A 25776-nucleotide genomic window follows, 5' to 3' on the forward strand; every position below is an offset into this window, starting at 1 on the left:
ACCAAATACTATAAATCTCGGGATCCTAGGTTAAAAACGTCGACGTCGACCACGACCACAAAAAATAATACCACTTTCCCTCTTTTTTTACCTAGGGCCGAGACACACACACACACACACACACGTTGAGAGGAGTCCCTTTTTGTTACTTAGATATGCATATGATAGAAGAATGACGACGACGACGACGATGATAAAGATGATGCGGAGAACAACCTTTTAAACCTCAATACCCCTTTTTGATAATATGGCAGGGAAAAAAAGAATAAAAGGAGATTTCCGTCATTCATTCATTCGTTCCATCTAGCATATCCCAAGACTTGCTCGAGAAACAATTAACACATCACCTAATTTTTCGCCTGAACGCCGGCCAATGATCCCTTTGATGACAACCCGCCAATTTACGCCGGTGTAGTTGTCTCTGCGGGTTCCCTGTATCCATCCGCCATACGTTTCGAGTCCTCACCGAAAAGAATAAACACCACTAATGCTTGCTAACTTTTCATGCAATTACTGCGTTGCGCGAATTTTAGTCTAGATTCCGGTCGGAGGCTTCTGTGGCAAGGCGGGATTGCCAAAAGTAGTTAAGTGACTATAAGTCTGACCTGGCCCTGTCGGAGGAGGAATGCTTGGTTTGTTCGGCATCTGAGGCGGAGCCTGGGGTAAGTGTGCCGGTGCGTGTTGCGGCAGGTGTTGTGGATAAGGGGGTAGGGAGTTGTTAGATCCCTGGCGGCTCATGCCATAACCCGGACCGCCTACATAAGGCTGAGGCGGGGCAGGAGAGTTAAATCCACTATAGGCGAGATGAGGTGATCCAACTTGAGGACTACCGTGGCCACCCATGTTATATGGAGGCATCGGAGGCTGAACCTGTATCATGCCATTACTAGGCACGAATGACTGAGTCTTCGGGTTGAAAGCATGACGATTGTAGCTTCCAGGAATAGGGTGTTGACTCTTCGGGTCATGCGGATTGGCATTTGCAGGAAGTTGTCCGAACGCATAAGGGATCCCTAGTGAACCTGGATTTCCCGGGGGTTGGGGCTGAGGAGCGCGGCTTTGGTATGGGCTGGATGCCTGTGCCGAGGGATAAGTGGGCTGCCAGGGTTGAGGTGGAGGATTCTGGACTGGTCCTCCATAAGCGGCCACAGAGCCATTAGACGGAGGGTATCGCGGCGGTGTGGGTTGTGCGGGCGGACCATACTTAAGAGGAAGTTAGTTGTGTGAGATGGGACTTATCGGAATTAACACTCACAACTGGCATATTAGCATATTGAGGGTACGCATTGTTCGGCACCATAGCAGGATAAGCTTGTGCTGGAGGTGGAAATGCCTGGGGCATTGGGTTTTGGTAAGGTTGTTGGACTGGGCTGTTATACTGAGGGTGCCCAACAGGTATATACTGGGGTGTCCAACCAGGCTGATGAGGATGATAGTACGGCTGATACTGTGAACGAGAATCGAAGCTCTCGGAATCATCCCTCCGCTGCTTTCCTGTCTTTCCCCGCTTCCCGAGGTTAGATTTGTCTTTCGCTGATACGGAGCTTGCCCGAGAGACACCATTTGCGTCATCATCTGAAATCTGTCAGTTTCCGAGACCATTGTTGATAAAAATGTTGACTGGCACACCTGGTGTTGGCTCTCCCTGCTTTTCTGAACTGCCGAAGATTCTCTCTCGGGCTTTATTGTATGCCTCCTCCCGTTCCTCTCTGGTAAGCCTATAATACGGTTAACGGGTTGCTCAATTTGCGGAACACGTAATACTCACTTCTCCTTCGTTTGGCCAGATTTTTCCTTTCCATCACTCCCGACTTCAGAAGTTGCCTTGGATGGACTAGTACTAGCCTGTCCAGATCCACCATCTTCGCCACGTCGCATGATCTTCTTTGGTAAGAGCTGCGGAGGCGTTGTAGTTGTGGTGGTATTAGTATTAGTACCCACGATACTGGCCAAAGATGGAGGTACGCGGCAGAAAGGAGTTCGGAAAATACGGACGGAACCCTGAACCGCCTCGAAAGAATGTGTCATATGATAATAGTCAGCAAGTTTGTGGGTTAACATCCTACAGAACGAGTTGTTCGGCGGTAGATCCATATAGGGTTCCCTACATTATGGCGTCAGCCTTCCAAAAATTCATCTTACGACAGCTGGGTCTATGCTCACTTTGAAGATTGGACGAAATTAATCACCTCCTGTTCCAATCGTAGGAGGAAAATCCGGTCCTTTGGAGACTGCATAGCTTCAAGCAATTTCTCGTCTGGGTTCTGGCCATACATCGAGGTAAATGCGTCAGATGACCCGTTCACTATACCTAGGGTCTGCGGCTGCTCGACTGGAGGCGGTTGACTAGAAGCAACACTCTGAGGAGTGGTGACACCTTGATCTTGCGATTCGGGGATCATTTGGATGATTCGTCTCTCAGGCATGTCACCGAGTCGGAGGCGATGGATGCGAGCCACCTCAGAACCCAAAGCCGGGCGGGAATTAGCGATGAGAGAACCCCTTATTGAAAAAGCTTCATCATCCTCTGCGGAAGCTTTTACGCTGGCGCTGTCATCTGGGCGTAATGATTCCTTCTCGTCAAGCGCAAACGTGGTCCCCGAAGTGATGCTTTTCCCGTCCAAACTAGGCGCCTTAGTACCCATCTCAGAATTGGAATCTGCTCTTTGGGAAGCATCGTCTGACACGGTTCCGGTGTCATTCTTACTTTGTGATTCGCTCATAGAAGGCGAGGAGCCGTTCACAACGAGACTAGGTGTGGTTGAAACGCTGGCGGCGGAAAGTGATGTTTGTAAATCTTTCCCACCCTGAGTAGACTTAGTACTGTCAACAACCTCAGCGCTAGTTGAAGTAGTCGCTACACCGTTGTCCTTCGGAATCGGGGGAGGAGACTTGGCTGCAGCTATCGGACTGTTCGTAGAAGTCGGTGTTGTACCCTTATTTGCTGCGGTTGTGTTTGTAGAAGCAGCTGGAGGCTGCACGCGATGCTCCATAGTCGGTACGGCAACTCGAGTAGCTGAAACTATGGGGATGTTTTCTTTGGGTTTAGAGGCAACGACCTATAGAATATTAGCTCCATATTGATGGGATGAGAGGCGCAAGCAAAGCGCTATTACAAAATCTGCTTTGGTGGAGCTCTAATATCGGACGTACCTTTGCGAATGATAATTTTTTAGGACCAGCGGTCGCCGCCGGGACGGTCGCCATGATATTGTACGAATCGCGTTTGAAGATAAGTACGGTTAACAGGAAGTATCACTCGTTCTCGATAGGGACAGAAAAAGTGACGCTCTCGCAAATCCTAAAAGCCTCGAACGAACAAAAAAGTACTGGAAACGATCGAGGTGTCCGATGGCTTCGGTGTAACGACGTCAGAACAGCCGGAAATCAGGAAAGAAAATGAATAAAAGCAGCCCTTGGGGAGTACGAAATACGGCTAATCATTGTCGTGACTTGTATGTATCTCGAAAGCGGATCGGGGAGTTGCTATGTATTCGGAGTTTTGAGTCGAAACGGGCGTCTTTAGAGGTTTCTACGTAGCTACCGACGATGAACTATTTGAAAGGTGCCGAATGATTATGGTGGTGGAGAGGATGAGCACTAGAATAGGGCTGCCGTCAGCAAGGGGAAGAAATGGTCGGGGTGGGATGCGAGATAGGAAAGGAAAAGGAAAGAGAACGGGTAGACCGACCCAAAGCCAAGCCAGACCAGATCGGTTATTGGATTGGATGGGATAGGATAGGATAGATGACAGAGAGAAGCTGACTGCCAATGGATTTTTGAGTGATGGGAAGGTAGCTAGATAAAGTACGTATTTATGTAGCATATAATATTGGTGGTGGCAGTGGTAATGGTTGTAGCGGTAGTAGTGGTGGTAGTAGTAGTAGTGGTAGTGAAGAGTTGGGTTGCACGAACAGTCGCATATGAAGAAGTCCTAAAAAAGTACGGCTTGTAATAGGACTCGGTCGCAAAGATCTAAGATGATGCGCAGAATGGTCGTATGGCCGGATTCGGGTAGAGTCGTCAAGCCACCTCAGGCACCAATATGTCCTTCGAACTGGCGATATTCACAAGATGGACTTTTGACGATGGTTGATAGCGTGACCGTAGGATGAACAGATGGGATAGAAAAAAAAAAAGAACGAGGCGACCACGAACCACCTCTCTCTCCTCAATTTTCAGTCTTGCCCTGCTTATGCAGATATCTTTAGCACACAGTCGCGTTCAACCCTTTTTCGATAAGCGAAAGAAGGCGAACTTCCGACGAAAGGGTGGTGTGCTCCAAAATGCGAAGGACAAGATGTGAGGCTTTGCGGGTTGTTGTAGATTGTGTGAAGTTCGGGGGAATGAATTTGTGACGGGCAGATGTTAAAATCAAGGTTTCAATCCTGACCCAAAGCCCGGGCCTGTCTCGGTCGACGAACTTTGGTAGAACACTTTTAAAAAATGGCAGGGCTTCCAAGGGCTCTCTCCAGGGCTTGTAGAAGTAAAAACTTGGGGAGAGGCTAGTGAAGTAGCGACTTAGCAACATCTTAGCGAGTACTCTACCCATCCATGGATGTACCTAGACATGTACCTATGTAAGCGTGTTTTAGCGTGTTAGCGCCTCAGTTTACCTGCCGGTAGGAGCCGTGTTCCCCCCTGTGTCCCCTGATTGCGGCTGGTTGGCTGCACTCTTTTTTAGTTGCCTTTTTCTTTTTTGTATGTACTGAGGTACTTCCTTCTTTTAGTGGCTTGAGCCGATGTCAGATTCCCAACTTGCGGGCATAGGTGGGGCTTATCCAATTTACAATTTGGGTTTCAGGCGGTTCAAAATCCACAGTGCGTGCGCAGATAAGATTATTGCACCGCCACAGTACGTATGCTAAGGTATGCATCTCATCTGCATTTACCTTCACGGGAAGCCTCAACTTTACGGTGAACATAATCAATACATTAGTGATGCATGGGCTTATATTTGGTGAATAATCTTACGGATTCCTAGGACCATCTCACTCCACCATACGCATCTCAAAATAGAACATCATTTCAAGTTTCCATCACGCCAATCTCACAAGAAACATGTATCGACGAGGCCCACCAAAGTCGACACCGGCAAATGTCCAATGCCAAAAGTGCCTTAAAAGAGATATGTCTATCTTCACCATTCCGTCATTTGAAACTTCACTAACTCTCTCAGCACGGCACTACTCGTATGAATGCAAGGCCTCAGCACAAGAAAGACCTTATGTCTCTCGACCTTCTAGAACACAGCAACTCTTCAACCCAAAACTGGTTCCAAAGTTAGACAGTGATGTGCAAGAAACATTACAAAAACAGTATGTGTTTCCAAGATATATACGAGCTCCAGGATTTTCTAACAAGTTTATAGAAAAGGCATTGCTGATGAAGAACTGGCCAAACGTGAAGCCGAGAGAGCAAAGAAGCGGGATTTAGAGCAAAACGGCACAGATGATGAATCCCCTAGGCGCAGAAGATCAAGATCAGCTTCTTACGATTCTGTATCTTCAATATCTACTAGGCGATCAGCTTCACCACCGCCTCAACATTCTTCCACGGCTCATTCAAATATTCGAAGGAGAGATGATCCGAGCCCACCACCCGCCAGCCATGGTTCACGCGGAAGATCATTTAGTCCTGGTAGTGACTATGATCGGCGTTACTCACCAAGCCCCCAACGGCCAGCCAGGACCGGAAGCCCTTCAGATGGACCGGGCCGGATATCAAGATCAAGGACACGTAACCTAAGTCCCGCAAAAGGCGGTTACGATTCAAGAGACGAAGCACCAAGCCGGCGCAGAAGGTATTCTTCGAGCGCTAGCAGATCTCCGCCACCTCAACATCAGCGAAGATACCGCTCTAGATCCCCGGGTGAACCCAAAAGACGTGGTAGAAGCCCTCCTCGGCGCGGTGGCAGAGGTGGACGAAGGGGAGGAGCACCGCCACGACAACAACGTGAACGGAGTTTAAGTCCTTTCTCCAAGAGACTTGCTTTAACGCAGGCGATGAGTAGAGGTGGTTGAGAATGGGTATCATTATTTTAGTTTAGGTCAGGGATGAAGCCAATTCCACTTGAGCATAATATGTACACTTATTGTAATCCATTTCTTCGCCGATGCTGTAAACCAGACGCCGTAACAATGCAAACAATTCCCTTAATAGACTGTCCCCTATATGGCATCTTCATCTTCGCGTTCTCTCCGCTCTTCCTCCTCCTCTTCCCTCTCCCTAACTCTCACGCCCTCAACCAACGCAACACCATCCATACCCGCAGCCTCTTCACTTTCCCCCTCTCCATTTTCAATCGGTTTCGCCGTCTTCTTCGCATTCGCCTGTGCATTCGAAATACGCTCCCGGACCAGTTTCGCGATAGCATTATCAGTCCGCACATTCAGTATCTCCAGTTTCTTATCCAAGTCCCTCTTAAGATCCCAGTTCGGTTTCTTCGGCTGGAGCTTGAACAAATCAATCCCCTTATCATCCCTCGCGTCCTCCGCCGCTTTCCTTCGTATCTCAGCTTCCACATCCGCGGCCTGCTGTTCCAACGTCGGACCCTCCATACCGATCGTAGGCGGTGCCTCAAAGCCTAGCTTCGGTCCTTTGGTTTCGAGATCATAATTACGACCGGATAAGTGTAAACGCGCCGCGACATCTGCTTCCAATCCTGCCTCGTTTTCTTTTAATTGTTGTTCTGTAGGGACGAGATCTGTAGGCGCGGGTGGTGAGGCCGAGCGCTCGGATTCCGGAGGCGCGATTTCGTCGGCGGGTTGTTTGCGCTTGAGGTTCTTGAGCTTAGCGAGCCGAGCTTTGCGGTCATCGGCGGCGGCACTAAGTGTCGCATGTGAGGTAGACATTTTTTGGTATGGATCGATCCGATTCTTCTTGATCACGCGGGTAATGAAGATCAGAGATGCTCTAAAGTGTTGGTTGTGAAGGAAATAAGAAAGATAGTTTAATATGGTAGGTACGATGAGTGTTGAATTATAGTGGATTCAGCGCCTGTTTGGTTGTATATACTTATCGATAAGAAAACCGCTATACAGTGAACCCTTCCGCTGGATTGGGACTTCTGACATTGCGCATCAACGTCGCCGACTTCGAAATCTACATTTCGATTTATGATTCTTGTACATTATTCCCATTTCCAAAGAACTCTGTTTATTTTACGCCATAATTATACCTCGTATCACTTCTTTTAAATTGTTTCTCGTACAAGACTTACCCTTCGAACGATGTTAAACCCATGCCGTAAATATGCCTAATCGTCGATTGAACATCGTGAGGATCTTGATGGTTTGGTTGCCGCTTACTGAATACTCTCGGCGATGTCATCAACGTTCACATGCCGCCAGTGCATCTCCAGGTTGGCGCAATCTAACTTCGGGCAGCTGAAATTCAAGCATTTCCAGCTACATACACAAGCGGCTTCAACTACAGCGACGTTCCCCCCTCCATGGGATTTGCCGGAAGAACAAAGACGTGACATCGCAAGCGACCACGAAATCCAACTGCCTACATATTTTCCGACACCAGCCCCGCCAGTTCCTCAAATTCAGCCGGCCGAGAAAAAACAATTGGAGGAGAAAATAAAGAAGTTTGTCCCACGACAGAATGAGCTCTTTAAAGAGAAAATCCGGGCAATGCCAGTGGCAGGTTCTCGAGATTTAAAAAGGAAGATATTGCAATGCCGAGGGGATTACTATTTGGTTCATGACGATCTTATGACTAGATATGGCTTGTCAAACGCAGAAGCCCTTCACGCAGTCACCCAGTTGGAAAGGCTTCTTTGGGGACGCTCTGCGGCAGAGGCAGGATCACGACTTGATGTATTCCACGATTGGAAAATGCATTTCCAAGAATTATCCCAACTCACTGATGATCCAGTTGAAAAGTTAAAAGTCGTCAGTCTCTTGAGGCGAGATGCAAAAACAGTCAAAGATATATGGCTCAGGCTAGACCCCCAAAAGCGCAAGTCAGTATGGCCAGATCTGATGTTATCCTCATTCCGCTCAAACCCCGGCCATCTGCGCAGTTTGGTTATGGCTACTTTCCATCACTCATTATGTCCAAGCTTTGTTGTCGAGGATTTAGTGTACTTCCTCTTGAGACTTCTGGACGATCCCCAATCCTCCGAGAAAAAACGCCAGTACGGGATCGACCTCGTTTTTTTCTTGCTTGCGAACTCTCCTCCAAAATATCTAGCATTCCCTCAAACGACGATCCGGGAGGTCCTATCTTGGTTATCTGTTTCCGGACCAATTTCATTTTACGATGCCTTAACAAGGGTCGATCATCCGCTGCGTCCGAACACGTTGTTGCATTTTGCAAGCCGTTTCGCTAAAGACCCACTGCGTAAAGTCGAAGCCGCCGAAATCATACATTCCCTCTCGAGTAGGCCCGGGTTCGACATCAACTCTCCTGCAGCTGCCAGTGTTTGTACGTCCCTTCTAACATTGGAAAAGGGGGCTGAACTACCAGATGACCATGCCGCTCCAGACGAGTTATTTAAAATGCTCTTGGACGCTGGGTTTCGTCCGAATCTCATAAATTTATCCGCGTTGATGCGGAATTTCTGCGTTCGTGGGCGGGTCGAGATTGCGTGGAACATATTTGACCTCCTAATTGAGCGCGGTATCGAACCAGATGCCCATGTGTTTTCCATACTCCTGAACGGCTCCAAACAAACCTTAGATATGGAGTCTCTCGAGCGCAACGTCAACATGATCGAGGCCAGCAATGCCTGGACTCCTCATCTGGTTAATGATTTTTTGGATTTTATATATCGATACAACGAGTTATACACAGTTAAGGGGCGGAGACAACAGAAAGGGAATACCGAGCTTGCTTGGAGACTTATGGCCCGATTATACATTAAATTTTTCGATCCAACCGCATTACAACAATTCACTCCATTTCCACTAGAGAATCTCCTCATTCCACGACAAAGAAAACCGCCAGCACATCTGGCCCAACTCGATAAATTGGTTGATTCCCTTCCTACACGGCCAGATGCCTTGCTTATGTGGCCGGATACTGTCACTCTAAAACTAATGTTGAAGGTGCACCTCAGAAGTTTGTCCACAGTGAAAGCTTTGGTTAAACACGGAAACTACGTGAAGGCCATGATACTCAAATATACGAAGGATCCCATCATCAGCCAATTGCTCAAAGACCAAAAAGGATGGCTGGACAACCTTTTTCTCCGGGGTTCGTTGCAGTTCAAACCAACAGTTTCGGCAAGCTTTAGGATGCTCCGAAACATGCGCGAGAAGGCCAAATGGGAAGAACAAAGATACGGCACAAATAAATACTGTTACCCGCCCTCGGTATATACCTACACGATTTTGATGAAGGGTATGAGGAACCATAAGCACACACGAGGTGTCCTCTTGGCGCTGAAAAAAATGGTCGAGGAAGGGATCACCCCGAATATTGCTGCTTGGAATGCGATTATCGGTGCCCTGCTCCGAGAGAATCTCATCACGGCTGCTGTACGGGTTATGCGGCATGTAGAAGCTATCGGATTGCAGACGAACGCGCGCACTATGCGCGAGATTACGACTAGGCCATTGTGGAAACAGAGACGGCTTGATGCGCTGCTAAAGAAAGAACCACCGTCTACTGCTAAATCGAAACGCGACACGCGCGATTTTGTGGAGTGGCTGTGGCACGTTTGGGAGAGGAGGGGGAAGGAGGAGGTGCAACATATGCCGATGAGGGAGGTTCGTAGGATACTTAGAGAAGATGCGAAGAAAGAAGATGCCGAGCCAGAAGATACGGGATTAGAATATTAGACGCGGCTCGAGCCCCATAAGATTTGCATGGGGATTTGTTCGATGGTCTTAGAACTCGCAGTCTTAATCCTACGCCGAAATGAAGGTTCTAGGAACCCCTCGTAGCGAGGCAATTCAACTCAAAGACAAAATCAAAATAATAAAAGAATATAAATAAATTTACCCTTCAAATAACCAACTCCATCTCCCTCTTCCTAAGACGCCCTGCTATACCCAAAATTTCAGATAATCATATCTTCATACACACATACATCACTCCACCCAGCCCAACCTAATTCGGGGTTTATTTCTCATTCTTAGATTCAGTTTTCAGCGAGCGATACCCAACCTTCCCCTTAACACGCGGTCGCAGCGGCGATGCATCGCCGAAACTGTTTATCCGCCAGCTGAGATAGCGCTTCACACGACCCACGTAGTGCTCCGAAGTGTGGGTTTCGGGCGCGGCTTGGGACATTGGTGGCATGTACATTGTGTATGAATTGAGTCCTGGAGCGGCGTTAGTAAGTCGATACTTCGTTACTTCGTTGATACTTCTATTGGTCATGCATGTACCTAGCGCGGACGATGTAAAAATTCGAATTCAAGGAGGTATACGATGATGATCGTCGCGTCGAGTTGATGAGCCAAGAGTACGCTTTGCGAGAGTGATATGTATGAATTTGTCCGATTTTTCCAGTAGTAGCGACGAGAAACGGAGATTAAATCGATAGTTAACCAGACGATCGAAATCAGGGCATTCCCATCACATATATAAACCAAAATACCACCTACAACATCACATGAATTATGGTGGGTTATGTGTAAGAACAAACCCGAGTGCCCTTATGTAAGCACACATCTATAAATCCGCATCCGTCTAAAAAAGGAGGCTATTCATGCATGAAGACGGCACCAGATAAATTGAACCCGAGTAACCCCCCAATTGCCTACTTCATATATAATTATAATATCACCGTCGAATCAGATTGAAAATGACGATTCAGCTCGCGTTATACTCATACGATTGGCACTTTTTTGATTGGTGGATTTCGTCTATGCACACGCAGTGCTTCACCACCAGCAGTACGGAGTAAATACAATCGCAGATATTGATTTTAATTCTTCGCATTAAACCATTCGCTATTTAAATAAAATAGGACAACAAATACCCTGCCATAATTTTTTACTGACTAGGCGCCTCGACGCCCACGCCCCCTATCATGCATTGATTGATTGGTTAAATATTCGTCCGTCTGTTCGTTCGCTCTCAAAGCCTCAGCTGAGTTGCGTATCTATACAGGGTAGCGAACAACAACGACGATAAATATTTCGCAAAGGAAAAGAAAAACAAAGCAAATACTCTAATGATCGCAGACATGCCGGCCGCGTGATATAACATCCGGTACTCCGAATGTCCCTTTTTTAGTTAACCCTCCGTTACATTTAATTCGTAGATCCGTCGCCGATAAAAATCTAAAAAGCTGCGCGATAATATTTTTGAATTGTTGAAAATGAAGTATGACGCCCGTGGTATCAGGCCATTAAGGTAAGGTTCTGAATCCGCTGTTTGGTCTGTCTAGAAGGAATTGGTCGATCACGCTCTGCCAGCAAGTTAGCATAAGTCCGGATCCCGGTATACATGTGAGTCTCACCCAATCGACCGTGTTCTGGCCATTTAGCATAGTGTCGAGTGGTAGATTATTAAGGAATTCCGAAGAGAAATCGAAAGGTGGTAAGGTAATAACAGGCTCGAATGGAGCAGGGGACGGAACAGGATTCGGTTGGGAATCGTTATTAAGCAAGCTGGCCAAGGAACCGTCCCGAACGTCGGGTTTGGGTGGCGGAGGCGGCGAACGATTGGTAGCTGGTTCTTGCATTGATACTTTCCGAAGGATACTACCCACAACCCGGGTAGCATGCGCCGCATCCTTGGACGTGTGCTTCCTATCGGACCACATTCTAAAAGATGTTCCTAGCGCCTTTAATTTTCTTGACCGATCCGCCGACCTATAGTGTTGTTAGCTAGATGGTTACTCACGGCGTTCGTTAGTTAAGTTACACTTACGTGCTCGGGAAATTTTCCGTGAGATCGAGGCAGATAATCATCGATGCAATCAGAAAATCATGCAGGGTCAGGGCGGACAGCATGTATTTATCTTCGTGTATCCGACCACCCGGCCTACTTTCCTCTTCATATTCGGCGTGAAGATCTAGGATTCGAAGGGCCGCATCACGACAGATGTTTCGCGACTTATCGTATCTAGGATTGTCCTTGTCGCGATTGAGATACGGCCGATGCAGCACACAGAGGCTTTTAAGATACATCAATTCCAACATGAGACGATGCATGATATCGTAGGTTTGATCTGTGAAACTGTACGAGCGGATAGGTTTGATTTGTAGCGAAGGTGGTACTTGATCATGATACTGGGTGATTTCGTCATCCAGCTTGAGGATTTCTTCGTATGGAGGGGGTTGGAGTGACAATGCGAAACGAATTACTCGGCGTAACAATCGACATAATTTCGACTTGTAACTCAAGTATAGAATGGGGGTGGGCTCGGTAGACGGTCGCGCGGGAGGTAAAGATAACACGTTCTCGTCAAAATCGGAATCAAATAGATTGCTAGGCGATTCGGTATCGCATTCATCGTCGCGAATGATCGGAGGCATACCTAGCTGGAACGAGAAGAGGACGTCGAATACCTCAATGAAGAAAAAGGCACGTCTACGAAGTTCGCCTTGGAAAGGGGAGATGTTGGTTAGATACTTCGGGTCTCTATGATATCCCATGCGTTGAGCAAGTCTAGCAACGAGACCGAATTTAGCCCATAAGCTGGAGTCGATATCCCTGTTTCTTTGTAACTCCGTGTAGCTGAGCAAAAGGAGTGCTTCAATAGAATAAGGCTTTGCAGACAAGTAATCTCCAGATACGAGGCACTCAGTTGCTAGCACAGCCAGTTTTTCAGGTTGATGCGCCTCAAATTCTTCGCTTTCGCCCTTCATGATGGAGATAGATGCGGCAACCCATAGCATGGAAGCAAGGCAACTTATCCATAGTAGGCTAGCAGAAGATGGATCCTCCCAGAAAGCATCATACTCTCGTTGAAATTTAGTAGTGTGGATGTACGGAGCCGTCATAAATTTGTGGCGGAAGTAAACCAATATGAGCGCATCAGTTTTATTCTTAGGCGGCAATCGCGTGATGGCTTGTTGAAGGGTTATGGGTTGAACCTTGCCAAAGACGAGATCCGCACTGTCCGGACTCGATTGCTCCGGTGGCGGTGATGGAGTAGGAGGACCATCTGATTCATTTTGAAGAATCCCTTGAATATCGTGAATGCTCTCAAGGATAGATGCCCAGTGCGTAGCGCCAACATAACTATGATCACCAAGCGTGGTATGAAGCTGTCCTGCCGAGGGTGCCAAGCTAGGTGGTGAGCTCAAATCGGAGCGACTCTCATTAGTTTCCGTTCGCTGGTCCGAACTTGAAGGGGTATCGAGGTTGACGTCCCGATTACGCGCGGTGCAAACCAGACCATTAACCATTTCTTCAAGTTTCTGAAGACGGACCTGCAATACGGGGCGAGACATGGGCTCATGCCTGGCCCGGGTATCCACTTGCGGCCGCGAATCCGAGCGCGACTTGCGAGAAGCACGAGGTGCATACTCGCAAAAATTGGCCTCGCCGCTCTTGACGCATCTCTCACAAGGCTGTTGACGGTCGCATTTGACCCTACGAAATGATAATGAGCGGGAATGGTACAAGAAATTACTAGGTGCTAGGTACTTACTTGCGTGTCCGACAAAGCAGACAGGACACAGGGGGACGATTGCGTTTTTGAATCTTGCGTTGGAGTCCCTCTGTTGGCTGCGCGCGAAAGACACTTGTCTGGTAACTACCGGGCCGAGCGTCCATCGTGCCCGAGTAAGACCCTTAAAAAGATGGTTTTTCTTCTTGTAATAAAACGACGACCCAGGTAGGTGGTAGTATGGAGCAAGCAGATGGGGTCGACGTAATTGAAATCGATCGGAAATAATAGGTAATCTCAGCTAGAGCCTCAATCCAGCGACGTCAAACGAGGGTAGGGAATACTTCCCCTCGGGGCGGCGCTGGTGATAACGGGCTTGCTCAGACAGATGATTGAGGACTTAAGAGGATACCTGATTGAGAAAGAAGTTCCGGTAGTACGAGGGAAAAAAAAATAAATTTTAAAAAGAAAAAGAAAATTACTGGCAAATACCTTACAAAAAGGCCCGTGGATTCTCAATTAAGCCCAGGACCGTTGGAGTTTCCCACGGTGATTGTCGGAAACATTGTCATCCGTATATCCGGGAGGGAGGAAACGCCTGTCCCTGCAGGCCCTGGGAAAAGGCCCTGGCCCGCCTGGGCTGCTGGGCCCAGAAAGTTTGGAAACTCCGTCGCGGTTACTGGATCTTTTACAGGATCTTACTGGATACGGTAACGTCAATACCCAAGCCAGCACAAGCCAGTATTTAGCGTCAGTCTTGGCGTTTCCCTATTTGGGTCTGCGCCTGACGCAGTAGCTACGCAGTTTCTTCGGCTGGATTTAAAGATAGCTCCGCATCACGCCTGGGGGGAGTGCGGGTTCGCCTCTCATTTTCCTTTCCGTCTCGGGAGTTATTTTTAAACCTACGATCATTGATGGAAATTGTAAAAAGGAAAAAAACATTTGGAATACACACAGCTCATTCATACATGCAGACGCAGATGCAGATTCATACTAATCTACGGATTTATTACAACATACAAAAACTTACATAACCCCCTGAACATACTGATTTTTATTTTTCATTTTATTTTACTTCCATCCGCCTACTTAACCGATCACTTTAAACTACCACTATACTGTACCTCTGCTACCACAATAGTATTCGGTTAGAAATTCAATTTATATCGCAGCCCAGGTATCGAAACAATGATCTCATGATCTCCTTTCCATCTACATGGGTACCAAGCCTGGCGCCTCTCATATTTCCTATTTGGGAAGAATAGAGAGACATGCTCGACTAGTTGCATGATTTGTAAGCCAGCCAAAAGCAAAAGGACATAAAAAAAAAAGATTATCCGCACTGGCTGCCGCTTACGAAGATAATACGTGTAAGTAAAATAGGGCACGAATCCGTCTTACTCGCGTCTCAGTCAGGACCCCTAGCTTTCTAGCTCTACCTATCCGCATATACAGATCCAGATGTCATCTTTCATCTCCACTTATCTCGCATAACCTTATGACAACCGTCTTCCTATTTCCGTTCCAGATCTTCTCCCCTTATAGCCTACTAGGGTAGACATTCACACCGAGCTGTAACCCTGGATCCGAAAATCGCGGTAGTTAGAATCCTACCTATCCGGTAGTATTCATTCCGATTGTGGCTCTACGCTGCCACACCCCGTCTTCTATCCCGAATTTGCCGGGGACCGGCATCTCCGGTAATAATACTATTGGCCCGGACAGCTTCAACCGGTGTAGAATCAAGACGACGTTAACTGAGTTAATCAGTTTTCAGATTCCCTCATATGATTCCAAGGTCAAGATTGCCACCTAGGTTGTATGTTGATGGGGCAAACGACAGGTGGATGATACTATCGCACTCTCCGAACTCGCAACTCCCGGGATCAAAGGTGAGCTAGCTATGGCGTCGACCGGACGAGATAGGTATTCGTCATGCGCCAACTAATTAGGGGAAGACGAAAAGGTGCTCCGTCTTTCCACTAAAATAAGAAGCGCCGAAGCTGCATTGCTGATGCAATCTTAGATACCATAACAGATGATAAATTGGTGGCAAGCACTCCGCAAGATATTTGCCATACAGCGCGTATGTTAAATTTAGCAAGCAGATCGTACCCAGGGTCCCATCGAGTGAGTACCGCATCTTCAAACGTCATAAGTTGTAGCGTGATGAATATCTTAAAAACGTCAGGTCAAGGGCTTGCTCCCTTTAACTTAGCCGTTGCTGGACCGTACAAATCATACTCGCGCAACTGTGGCCGGTGCGCCTTGTATTACCACCCAGGAAATGGACATCTCCGCGGCTTGGTCCGTATTGGGATTACTTGCTCTATCTGGCCAAATATATCGCCAATTCTGATTAGGCATTAGAAAACGCTGCAGTTTCAACCTCATGTTTTTGGTTGCTTCTTCGTGCATCCATGAATATTGTTGGGTCTCATCAAAAAAGGGGCAAAAAATCAAACAACGAAACGAGCTCAGCAGGGATCGAACCTGCAATCTTCAGAGAACCGTTGATTGGACCGAAATCTGACGCCTTACCATTAGGCCATGAACCCGAGTTTTCTTACATGGAAGAAAATTCATGGTAAACTAACCCTATATTATTTGTATCAAGTGGATACTAGCTAGCTACATAGTGCAGGACTCGGCTTGCTAACTCTTCCAAGTGGGTATGCGCAACCACATCTATCCATATCGTCCCCGTTTGACTAAAATGATTGAAGAAGATCTAATTTTCCTACGAGGGCAGATTTGATGATTCCTGAGGTTGTGAATGCAGCCACTGGTAAGAATAAATCTACTAGAAAGTTGTAGGCAGTAGGGAGAGATAGGGGAGGGGCGATTGTGCCAGCGCTTCAATAATTAACGAAACCTTACGAGGTTGTCGCATGCTTTACATGTAAAGCTTCGTCTGATTGTGATGTAATGAATGGCCAGTGGGTGAAATTGAGAAGGGAAGTAGGCATGGAGTAAACACAGCGCTACTAAGATTTGAATGTTCGCTACTTCCTCACGACGGCGTGAGTGTTGCACAAGGACTCTCTAACTCTAATACCTTTCAAACCTTCTTTTCAGATGACTCACAACGTCTCGAGGAAGGAGCATATCAGACGAGAGTTTTGGAAAGTATTAATATTTTTTCTTGTTTCAATTCGAGCAAACCTTACCTACTCGTCAAAAAGATCGAGTGATACCGCATGTACGTCTAGCACAAGGCTTTCCATCCTGTTGATCATGATGGCATCTCAAGGTGAGTATTTCCAAGCCGTTTCATTCGCGCCTTAATTATGCTAGGTATCTAACTCGTGTACAGACGAAACGATAGGGGAAACTTTCCCTTACTGTCGCAAGATCTATCCTATTGGTTGTCGACCGTTCTGATCGTCCAGCATGCGCTGCTGTTTGCAAGGGATGGCAAGTCGTCATCGAGAGCCAAACTTTCGAGACCCTTACAGTGGACTCTAGTTCCATAGAAAAGTTTGGAGAGATCTTCATCGGTAGTGTGAGGCGTCAAGCATGTCTCAAAAACTTGATATTCACCATATTGCTGGAAAAAACCGTGTCTTCCAACATAACGCGGCGGTTCTCCAAAAGTGCAGCATCCGGTCAAAATTCAAAATTCACTTATGATGTCTTAATGCTATTCGGAATTCTTTGTCTATGGGATGCCGACGAAATCTTCAGAATTAACAAATCGGGACTAAGCCTGGAGATTGCCGTGGATTATCGAAAGAACGAGAAATATGATGACTCGATTCAGATAGAAGGTGTTTGGGGGTTCCGCAAATTAAGCTGGTGCTTTAGAAACGCGACCTACCTTCCCGAGATTGAGATTATAACCGACTTTCGAATCCTACGTCGGGTTTTGGGCGATATCGATGAAGCTGCCCGTCTCAAGATCATGCACTGTATCCCCAACCTGAAAAGCATCAATTTTGAACACTAGAATAGGGATAAGAAGTCGCCGCTGTGGACTTCATATAGAAATCGAGATATCTTCTGTTCCCAAGTATCGTCATGGCCCACATCTCTGCGAAAGATTTCGATTTTCCAGCCGACAAACCTTGAAACCGAACGAGGAAACACCGATAGTAGTAGCGAGTACGATAGTGATGACGTAGACAGAGATCCCACCATAAATGATAGAATTTGGACTCTCCAGTGGGATATCTCTGCCGATATGGCCCTGCGCTGCCGTAGACTGGAAGGACTCGGCATTTGTAACACCATTGAAGCAACGACGTTCTTCAACTTCCTTCAACCCCCGCCGACCCAACCAATGTATAGCCGAACTCTCAGCCCTGGTGTCCAACCAATGCGCAGTTGGGACACATTACGCTTCCTGAGCCTCACAGCCTCCATGATTTCCCCTCAAAAAATTTGCGACCCCAATGGGCTCAAAGGGCTCAACAATCTCTTGGCCAGAGTAGCTCGATTGGCCGTAGAGATGCGAGCGATGAAAGCCCTTGAATTGTTCAACGCAAGCAATACAGACGCAGCCATTTTCCGACTTTTAGTAACCCAGCAGCGGGCTACGATTCATTGGATTGGTACTTGGTCGTTCAGCATGGATGAGGATGTGAAAAGACTATGGGAATGTACCACTATCGGCGACGGTACGAGTCCCGAATTTGCCCCGGAGGGAATCGTGGCTGAGTATAATGATCCTACTAATTTTATTGTTACACATCTGTTGACACGAGGCATTATATTCCACCCTTCAACGATAATGGATATCACCGGAACCAAGGAGTTCAGAGATCCGCTCGTAGAACTGGGACTCAAATCTCCATACCCAGAGTATATCACAGATTCTACTAGGGAAAAGGCATGAACATAGAAGGGACGCTAGGTCAGCATACGACGAAACCATGACGACTGAGCTGTTATATCGAATCGCAAACTTGCTTTGCGGGAAGTCGGCCGCCAAATTCAACTATCGCCGGAATTGACACTTGAGCGGGGATTCGGCGATGATATGTGCATAGCTTTCCTATTTTATTCTAGATAAGAATTTGAAGAGCTTGATTGCTTTATTGCTCTAAGTTAATGCTCATTCAAATGGCGTGTAATTATTTCACTGAGCAAATTTCATACATATGTGGATGCTTATCCCTATTTCTCTCATGACTAAGTGATTATTGGTGATTATTGAAGAACGGTTACACACTGAAGGCATATGCCTGCCACGTGGGGGCCTACTAGGACATCTCGTCACGGTTAAGTAAGCCCGATGTGTTATTGGGAAGACCATAGATAGTAACAATCTGTATATCTCTTTGAGGTGGCTGCTCCGCTATAGTGCGTATATATGCCTAGGATCTTTGATATATCATCGTAGCCCGACGGTCGCGTAACACTTCCGGTAATTTTCTCTAGGATTGCTATGTCATCTAATCGCATTGATCTATTCCGATGGAAAGGTACTAGGTTCTGACGTGACCGACTGATTAACGTAAAGTCCGTTGGGCGTAGCCTCCAACCGCCGGAAAGTAGTAACGTGAAAAGGGGAAACGAGATCTGAAACGAGAGAGATCTAAAGCTGGGAGTGAGCTAAAAGGGGGGACAATTCTAATAACTTCTATTGGCTATGATACGGATGTGAAAGTGAAATAAGGGCGGTAAAGCCGAATATGCGATTCTAGGCTCAAATTTCCTAGTCGAGCGCGCTTATGAGAATTATAGGTTTAAGTGTCTGCCTCGTTTATAATTGTTCTATGAAAACTGTAAATACTTGCAGACTCATAAATTGGAGGTGACGTCCAAATTAACACTTGCAGTTCGCGAGCGGCTGCAGATTGAGGCTATATCTTATTTTAGCAACCTTCCCCCTAAAAATAAGCACCCTAGTAGATCCTCGTTGTACCAAAATCCCCGAGATAGGTACGTCACGGGCGCCTGCTAGGGCTGGGTCGCAAGGGAGTTCGAGGACGATCTGAAGACCGTTGGAGCCCTGAAGCATGACGCTTGCCCCCCGTAACTTCAGGTACACCAATAGGGGTGGTGTGATAACAAGACATACACGTGCATGTACCTTTAGCAGTTGGCAGTCTTTGCGTACGGCAAGCCAGCGTCGTGGTACCTTGGTGTGGACACCGTAAACGATCCAACTACCTGGCTGAGATTGCTATGAGCATTCCTAAAAGAAGGGTGAGTTGCGGATTATGGTCGCACTGACGGCTCACGGGCGCTTCTGGAAGCTGGCGAATATAGGGGTTATGACGCCGTTTGGGCGCTTCTGCTGTTTGGTAGTGGTGGCGCGTACCCGTCGTGGAGGGTAGGGCTAACTAGCATGCATGGCGGCGAAACGCCCACCCCTTTCTACTAGCATTTCCCCAGACTGAAGGTACCCAACCAGATCAAGGCATCGCGTGGGAATGCCGCCGTTGTGCCTTGCAGGAAGGATCACGACGGCATGGAAGCAAGCCTAGGAGGGTAGGACGGGTAGATTTCATGCAAGTGATCTGGGACGAAAATAGGTTTTTTAAACGCCCGACTCGCAGATTACCTAAGTTCGCGGGATGTAGAAAATCGAGACGCCACGGATCTCAATTATGTGCATGCGAAAATAATATTAAAAAAAAGGAAGAAGTCTTCTCGAAGGCGCCCGCGATGTCGGGGCGCTTAGGTGGGCGGCTATTCGAAAGATACTGGCTTGCGATTGGACGAAATAGGGGGAATTAGTAACCCTGTTACTGATCTGGTGTAGTTATTCTTAGGATATATGGAGTCATAATGAAACATCTCACCTGTAATTTTAACATTTCGAAAAATGTGAACGAAGAAGAAAGAGAACATCATCATCAAGGTATGAGTCAGTTTAAATCGACGATGATGAGGCTCAATTATTGAGGCATCCAATGTTAATTGTTTATGTTTATGTTTAGGGAGGCCATCAAAATGGTCGGCCGTCTAGGGGTCGCGAGCCACTAAAAAGCAAGTACAGCGCTAGTAAGAAGTTGAGCTTAGCGCGAATGGAATCATGTGACCTGGTCTGCAACAAAAAAAGATTACCTACCTAGGTACATGCATTACCGAACTTTATCACAAGATACTTCGTGTATGTACACGCATGTGTTCAATATTCGGTTAGATTAGATGGCTTACAGTTTCCTCGTCTGTTCGGCGCTGGTACCAAGCAAGGAAGTACCGACGGCATCCATGGAATTTCACTGCCTCTGCCCTTGAAAAGAAAAAAAGTTCTTAAAGCCACAAAATACCTAGTACCTACCAAATTATGTAAATCCACGGAAATTCAAAATGGGCAATGCCGTGCAGACGGTTAGGTGGATCCCCTTGTTACCAACACCAGCCACGAGGACATGGAATTAAATAACCAGTCGTACTGGCCCGATCAACCAACAATGGATCGCTTGTCACGCCGCACCAACACCCACGACACACACCCCTTGTGCCCTTGTGCTAACCTTGTGCTACATCGTTTCCTTTTAGCTACATAACCCAGTAGCTGAAATCTAATTTCTTCGCTACCTAGGTATTTCGACAACGTGGTCGGCTTCGTGACTCGTCATATTAAAATATAGCCCTGCCTGACGGTCGGTAACAAATAATTACCTAAAAAAAGGAATTTACGCCGAAGTAGTAACATGGAAAAACATGATATACGGACCAACAAGGACAAATGACACACAGAAATCAAATATACACGCCATCCTCTCCCTCCCTTTCCTCGCTTATATATAGTATATACATGTCTACTCGAAGATTATGTATCTACAACATACATTACATACAGACTTCTATTAAACTAGGCCAATCCCGAGTCTACGAATCCTTCGTAAGACCCCCTCGCACAACTTGGGACTAACACCGGATCCGAGACTTAGCCAGCCGGCCGGGTCTATTTTTACGATGTGTAATAATTCATTCGGTCACCTCCTTGCGTGGGCAGCTTTGCCCTAAACACTTTAAAACTATTTACGGCTTAGCACTTTAGGTAGGCGTTCGGGGAATTTTTATCCTGCTGCCTTCCAAGTTCCAAGTTCCAAGTTTCGTCCTTTTGTTACCGCTATTACTGTCAGAGCGCGGGACCATCACCGGGCGTGCCTCGCGCTTACATGAAGGCCGGCTGTTGGACGTAACCCTGCAAGTTTAACACTAAGAGCCTAGCAGGGATGATAACGGACCTTTTCCCGCTTTCATTGTGTCACTTAACTCACTTCAGCACCACCTCTTTCCGGCATGGTATGATTTTTTTGATATTGATCAGGACTGACTGTCTCTTCTAAAGTTGCGAACAGCACACGCGCATCATCTGAAGTTTCACAGGGTCGGGCCTCTAAATAAGCCCCAACCGAAGCAAGATTTCGAGCATAAACAATTATTTGACAACAGCATTGTATACGATATAATGTTTTCTAATGTTTGTTACAGGTTCACTATCGAACGGGCCGAAACCCTAACGCCGCTGATACAATTGGTACTCCCGCTTTAGACCCACTACTTACCACTAGAAACTACCTAGGTATCCATGAATGGATCCATCTAACCCTCTTCGCCGTTTCCTCTTTCCTCCATCCAAAGGCTGATGGCCCCCAACAATCGTCTCGACCAAATAGACCGAGCGCGAGGATTTCTCAAAAGCTATAATGCCTAGCTTTATTGGCAATAACAAGCAACAAAAAGTTCAGGCGGATTCGAGGGAGGGTAGGGAGCACATAAACATAAACAGTAAGAAACAAAAAACGGAATTTGCAGATCCCCGACCGCCACCGATTTAAAAAGTTCTGTTGACTTCGGAACTCATTGGATCAGACCTTTTCCTTGTATGTCCTGGGTGTCCTCGGCCGTCAGCCTGACGCAACATTGTACACTTTCCACCTCCGCTTTCCAGTATTAGTGGTATTAGTGTCATGAGGGGTAGCAGCGAACCTTATCGGAGTTGGATGCAAGGAGGCCGGGGACGACAGTACCACTTGCCTGCGTACAATAGCCGCATGAGAGAATCCTTCCTTATTTTCTTATTTATTTTTTATGCACACGGCGTCTTGTCACAATACCGAAAAAGGCTTCTTGTGGCCCTACCAAGCCGCCAGGCCTTCCCAAGCGGGTCGGAGCTGCGAACCCCAAAGGAAACACATTCCAAGTTCGATGTTCTAAGAAAAGAAATCTGGGCTAGCAACACAAGTTTAATCTTTTTGTTTTATTTTATGCGCGGCCGCGGTAGACTAAACGTCTACTCGTCCGATATTAGGCTGCCCCTTGTCGATGGGCATGACTTTTTTACAAGCTAGAAGCTGTAACCTCCGACCAATAAGCAACGGCAAGCCGCTTAGGAGCGATCACTTCCCTGAACGGCGGCAAACGCATCCCGAGCAAGGACTCGACGATTCGCGACAAGCGCTTTGCGCTCGCCCCACAGAATTGCGGTCTAGAGAAGTACTCCAGAAACGCTTAAGGAAAATGCCAGGGCAGCAAGGGTGGCAGGGGTCACGAATACCGCGGCCTTACGTAGCGAATTGTTCGATGAACAGGAGAAAATACTACGGTAGTGTAGCGCGAAAAATTAGGCCCCCCTTCGGGTTAAACATAGGTCCACTTGGTTCCTAAAGCTGAAGGGGACTCGAGGGACTGATGTTCGCAAGAACTGCCTATTACATACAATCTTTCGGACGAAAGCAAATTGATAGTTCCTATGGTTCCCTATGCATCAGACCCCGAGTGTAGGATGCTCCCGTGCGTGCCGTGCGCAAAACGGGCTTTTCGAGTCACAGCTCTCTTTTTTCGAAGGGGTGTTATCCGGCCGGCAGGGTGCATAGCAGCATACTATATTCCAAAATGGAAGAGTTTCCGGAGCTAAACAGGGCCAGCATGTGCAGCGCCTGGATCTGATTACGTTGCAGTAAGATCCAGGGGGATAGGGATAGAGAGAGCAAGAAAAAGGTGCGGGAGCATTGATATTATTATCATTTCTCTTTCGAGAACTGTTTGCTTGGTGAAGGATGGAGCCCTATTTCTTATTTCTTGACCGAGCAACAGGCCGAGATGATGACTGACGTAGGTACGTCAGCAAAGCGGTTCGTGTCGCAAAGTTGCACCGCCGCGCTCTTTCGGCTCACCATTTACTAAATGGTGTAGTACTTACGGTACCTATAATACCTGCAGTACAGTGCAATACATTAGGTACCTTAGCTATCTTACCTACACTACTTCCCACTACATACAGGTTATACTACCTAGGCAGTGGGTATATCGTAGCATTAACTCTTCCTAGGCAATTCGTATTATCAGTAGGAAGCAGAGGAGATGGAGGGAAACAGGGGAAGCCTATCGTATATGTTACCGACCGATCTCTTCATCTATCGATCTCTTCTTTTTTTCTATTGTCTTCTTCTCTTTCCCCTCCTTATGTCTTGGTTTAGGTTTCAAAACTTTCGGGGTCAAAGAGATCAGATGTAACTCGCGAAGCTAATACGAGACATTTGTGACGATGGGGCGAGCACATGCGCTAGCAGCAAATCAACGACTTCTCGTCGGCTCTAGACGCGGGTATTCGCTGCGCCCTAATAAGTGCCCTGGGCATTTTCGACATCACACGCCCGCGCCAAATTGCATGACAGCTGCAATCCCTGTCTTGGTCCGCCCATTGGCTACGGACGGGAGTACAACCAGACTCTCTCCTTCGCAAACTTCCTCTGACCGCACCTGCCGGCAATGCTCCAGGGTCGGCCATTTCTGGTTGGGAGTATGGGAGTACCCGAGGGGAAGTACTTTGCTGCCCGCAAGACTTGGCGAGAAGAATTGGCAGAATTCCATACCCAAAGCGGGAATTGGCGTTGCTACCTTGCTGTGCCGCCCGCGCACTTCTACAAGATCGAGGACCCTTCAAAACTACTCAGATCCTCCCAATCGCATCGCATCGCGTCCTCCCTGCATCCTTGCTGTTAAGATTTACCAAGACTATCAAACGCGTATGTGTATGTAATGTAGGTATGTCAAGTGTATGTATATGTAAGTGTGTGTGTGTGTGTGTGCGTATGCTATTTTCATCTTTTTCTTGCCCGCTTAATGGGCGGCCGACATGGGATCTATTGTTGTGGGTTAGGAGAACCGAGACCCAGTGGCTGGTTACTAGGCCGCGGCTAGGTCGCAAGAAACGGCCTTTATTGATTCACCAATGTGCTCCCCTATCGCGTCGCGGGTGCCAGTAAGATCTAAGACGAGCGCGACAATAAAACTTGTCGCGGGCCGAAAGTACTAAACCTATCAGGGTCTATTGTTTGAGACGAGAGGTGAGAAATAGCGAATCGGGACACAATCATGGCAGTGAAGAGAACATCCTGGTGCAACGCTAAAGGGGGGAAAACTTGGCCGTTAGTGGCAATCGAGACAATAATACGATTAGGTCCACGATGTTTCTATCGACGGCCCAGGTTTATGTGTCTTAGAAAAGTAGAAAGAGAAAAAAAAGTCAGCAGGTCAGACACCAAAAACGGACCAAGTCTGCCTAAGGGAAACGGCACAAAATGGTAGGTACATTCTTTTTTTTTTCTCATTCCCCGCAAGGCTCCGCGGTTCGTCAAAAAGGAAAATGCTTGAAGCTGCCCAAGTTCATCCGCGGCTGGGGTCAGATAGGCTGTCCGTGTCCCGTCCGTCGTATTCTTGATGATGAATACATCAGTGCTCTCTTCATTCCTGCAGTGCCACCCGGTTCAGATTCGGTGACATCGCATGAAGAACGGCGGGAAACATAAGACGAGACTACGTAAGGTCAGGTAAGGTAAAGTAGGGACGGAAGAACCTGGCATACGTTGGTACATGGATTGGGATGGAAATGGATACGCATACGACATCTTCAACATCCATCAGCAAGCAAGCGAGCGGCATCATCATCATTGCTGCAACAACAACCTAGTTAAACGCGCGCAAGGCTGGAAAAAAGGTAGCTAAGCTCGATTCGTGCAATATTGGAATGAAATATATGTACTATGTAAGTAAGTAAGAGTTTGGGTATTGGATTACAATTTTATATGTAAGTACTTACATAGGTTTAATTTATTTGATTTGATTTCTTTTTAATTCATGTGGTTGGATGTTATGCAGGATGTACGCAGGTAGGATACATGTACGTACATATGTACATAATGTAATGTAGGAGGTACATCTATCTGCACATCCTGCACATCCTGCACTTATCCTTCATTCAATTGCCTTGCACTTTTATACATATATAAGTACTTAGATACTTACATTCAATGAAAGGACCCACTGCGGAATTGGGAGAAAAT

The 25776-nt window shown here is 47.0% G+C and overlaps 6 protein-coding genes and 1 non-coding gene across 7 annotated transcripts; 3 read left to right on the forward strand and 4 right to left on the reverse strand.

Moving 5' to 3' along the window:
* Positions 1-260: 260 nt before the first annotated feature.
* Positions 261-3549, reverse strand: F4822DRAFT_202207 (uncharacterized protein). The gene is made up of 6 exons (XM_051453741.1): positions 3154-3549; positions 2164-3059; positions 1769-2104; positions 1630-1718; positions 1256-1575; positions 261-1203 (listed from the first exon to the last, which is right to left on the reverse strand). Exons 1-6 carry the CDS (start codon positions 3205-3207, stop codon positions 535-537), a joined length of 2364 nt encoding a protein of 787 aa, XP_051315254.1. The 5' UTR covers positions 3208-3549; the 3' UTR covers positions 261-534.
* A 1416-nt stretch (positions 3550-4965) lies between these two features.
* On the forward strand, positions 4966-6097 carry F4822DRAFT_202243 (zinc knuckle-domain-containing protein). Its single transcript, XM_051453742.1, has 3 exons — positions 4966-5128; positions 5183-5318; positions 5372-6097. The coding sequence occupies exons 1-3, from the start codon at positions 5062-5064 to the stop codon at positions 6021-6023; spliced, it is 855 nt and encodes a 284-aa protein (XP_051315255.1). The 5' UTR covers positions 4966-5061; the 3' UTR covers positions 6024-6097.
* Positions 5804-6972, reverse strand: F4822DRAFT_202246 (cwf18 pre-mRNA splicing factor-domain-containing protein). The gene has a single exon (XM_051453743.1). The coding sequence runs from the start codon at positions 6852-6854 to the stop codon at positions 6171-6173; it is 684 nt and encodes a 227-aa protein (XP_051315256.1). The 5' UTR covers positions 6855-6972; the 3' UTR covers positions 5804-6170.
* Positions 6973-7087: 115 nt separating this feature from the next.
* On the forward strand, positions 7088-9954 carry F4822DRAFT_398478 (uncharacterized protein). The gene has a single exon (XM_051457697.1). The coding sequence runs from the start codon at positions 7326-7328 to the stop codon at positions 9792-9794; it is 2469 nt and encodes an 822-aa protein (XP_051315257.1). The 5' UTR covers positions 7088-7325; the 3' UTR covers positions 9795-9954.
* Positions 9955-10742: 788 nt separating this feature from the next.
* Positions 10743-14071, reverse strand: F4822DRAFT_202258 (fungal-specific transcription factor domain-containing protein). The gene is made up of 4 exons (XM_051453744.1): positions 13568-14071; positions 11839-13509; positions 11426-11780; positions 10743-11374 (listed from the first exon to the last, which is right to left on the reverse strand). The coding sequence occupies exons 1-4, from the start codon at positions 13690-13692 to the stop codon at positions 11315-11317; spliced, it is 2211 nt and encodes a 736-aa protein (XP_051315258.1). The 5' UTR covers positions 13693-14071; the 3' UTR covers positions 10743-11314.
* Positions 14072-15997: 1926 nt separating this feature from the next.
* Positions 15998-16083, reverse strand: F4822DRAFT_t60. The gene has a single exon. It is a non-coding gene; the product is annotated as a tRNA-Arg (tRNA).
* Positions 16084-16765: 682 nt separating this feature from the next.
* On the forward strand, positions 16766-18633 carry F4822DRAFT_442762 (uncharacterized protein; the record flags this gene model as incomplete). The annotated part of the gene is made up of 3 exons (XM_051463030.1): positions 16766-16778; positions 16918-17436; positions 17539-18633. 3 exons carry the CDS (start codon positions 16766-16768, stop codon positions 18360-18362), a joined length of 1356 nt encoding a protein of 451 aa, XP_051315259.1. The 3' UTR covers positions 18363-18633.
* Positions 18634-25776: the final 7143 nt, after the last annotated feature.

Source organism: Hypoxylon trugodes, assembly GCF_022578975.1.
Source record: "Hypoxylon trugodes strain CBS 135444 unplaced genomic scaffold F4822scaffold_4, whole genome shotgun sequence".
In the NCBI taxonomy this organism is placed as follows: domain Eukaryota; kingdom Fungi; phylum Ascomycota; class Sordariomycetes; order Xylariales; family Hypoxylaceae; genus Hypoxylon; species Hypoxylon trugodes.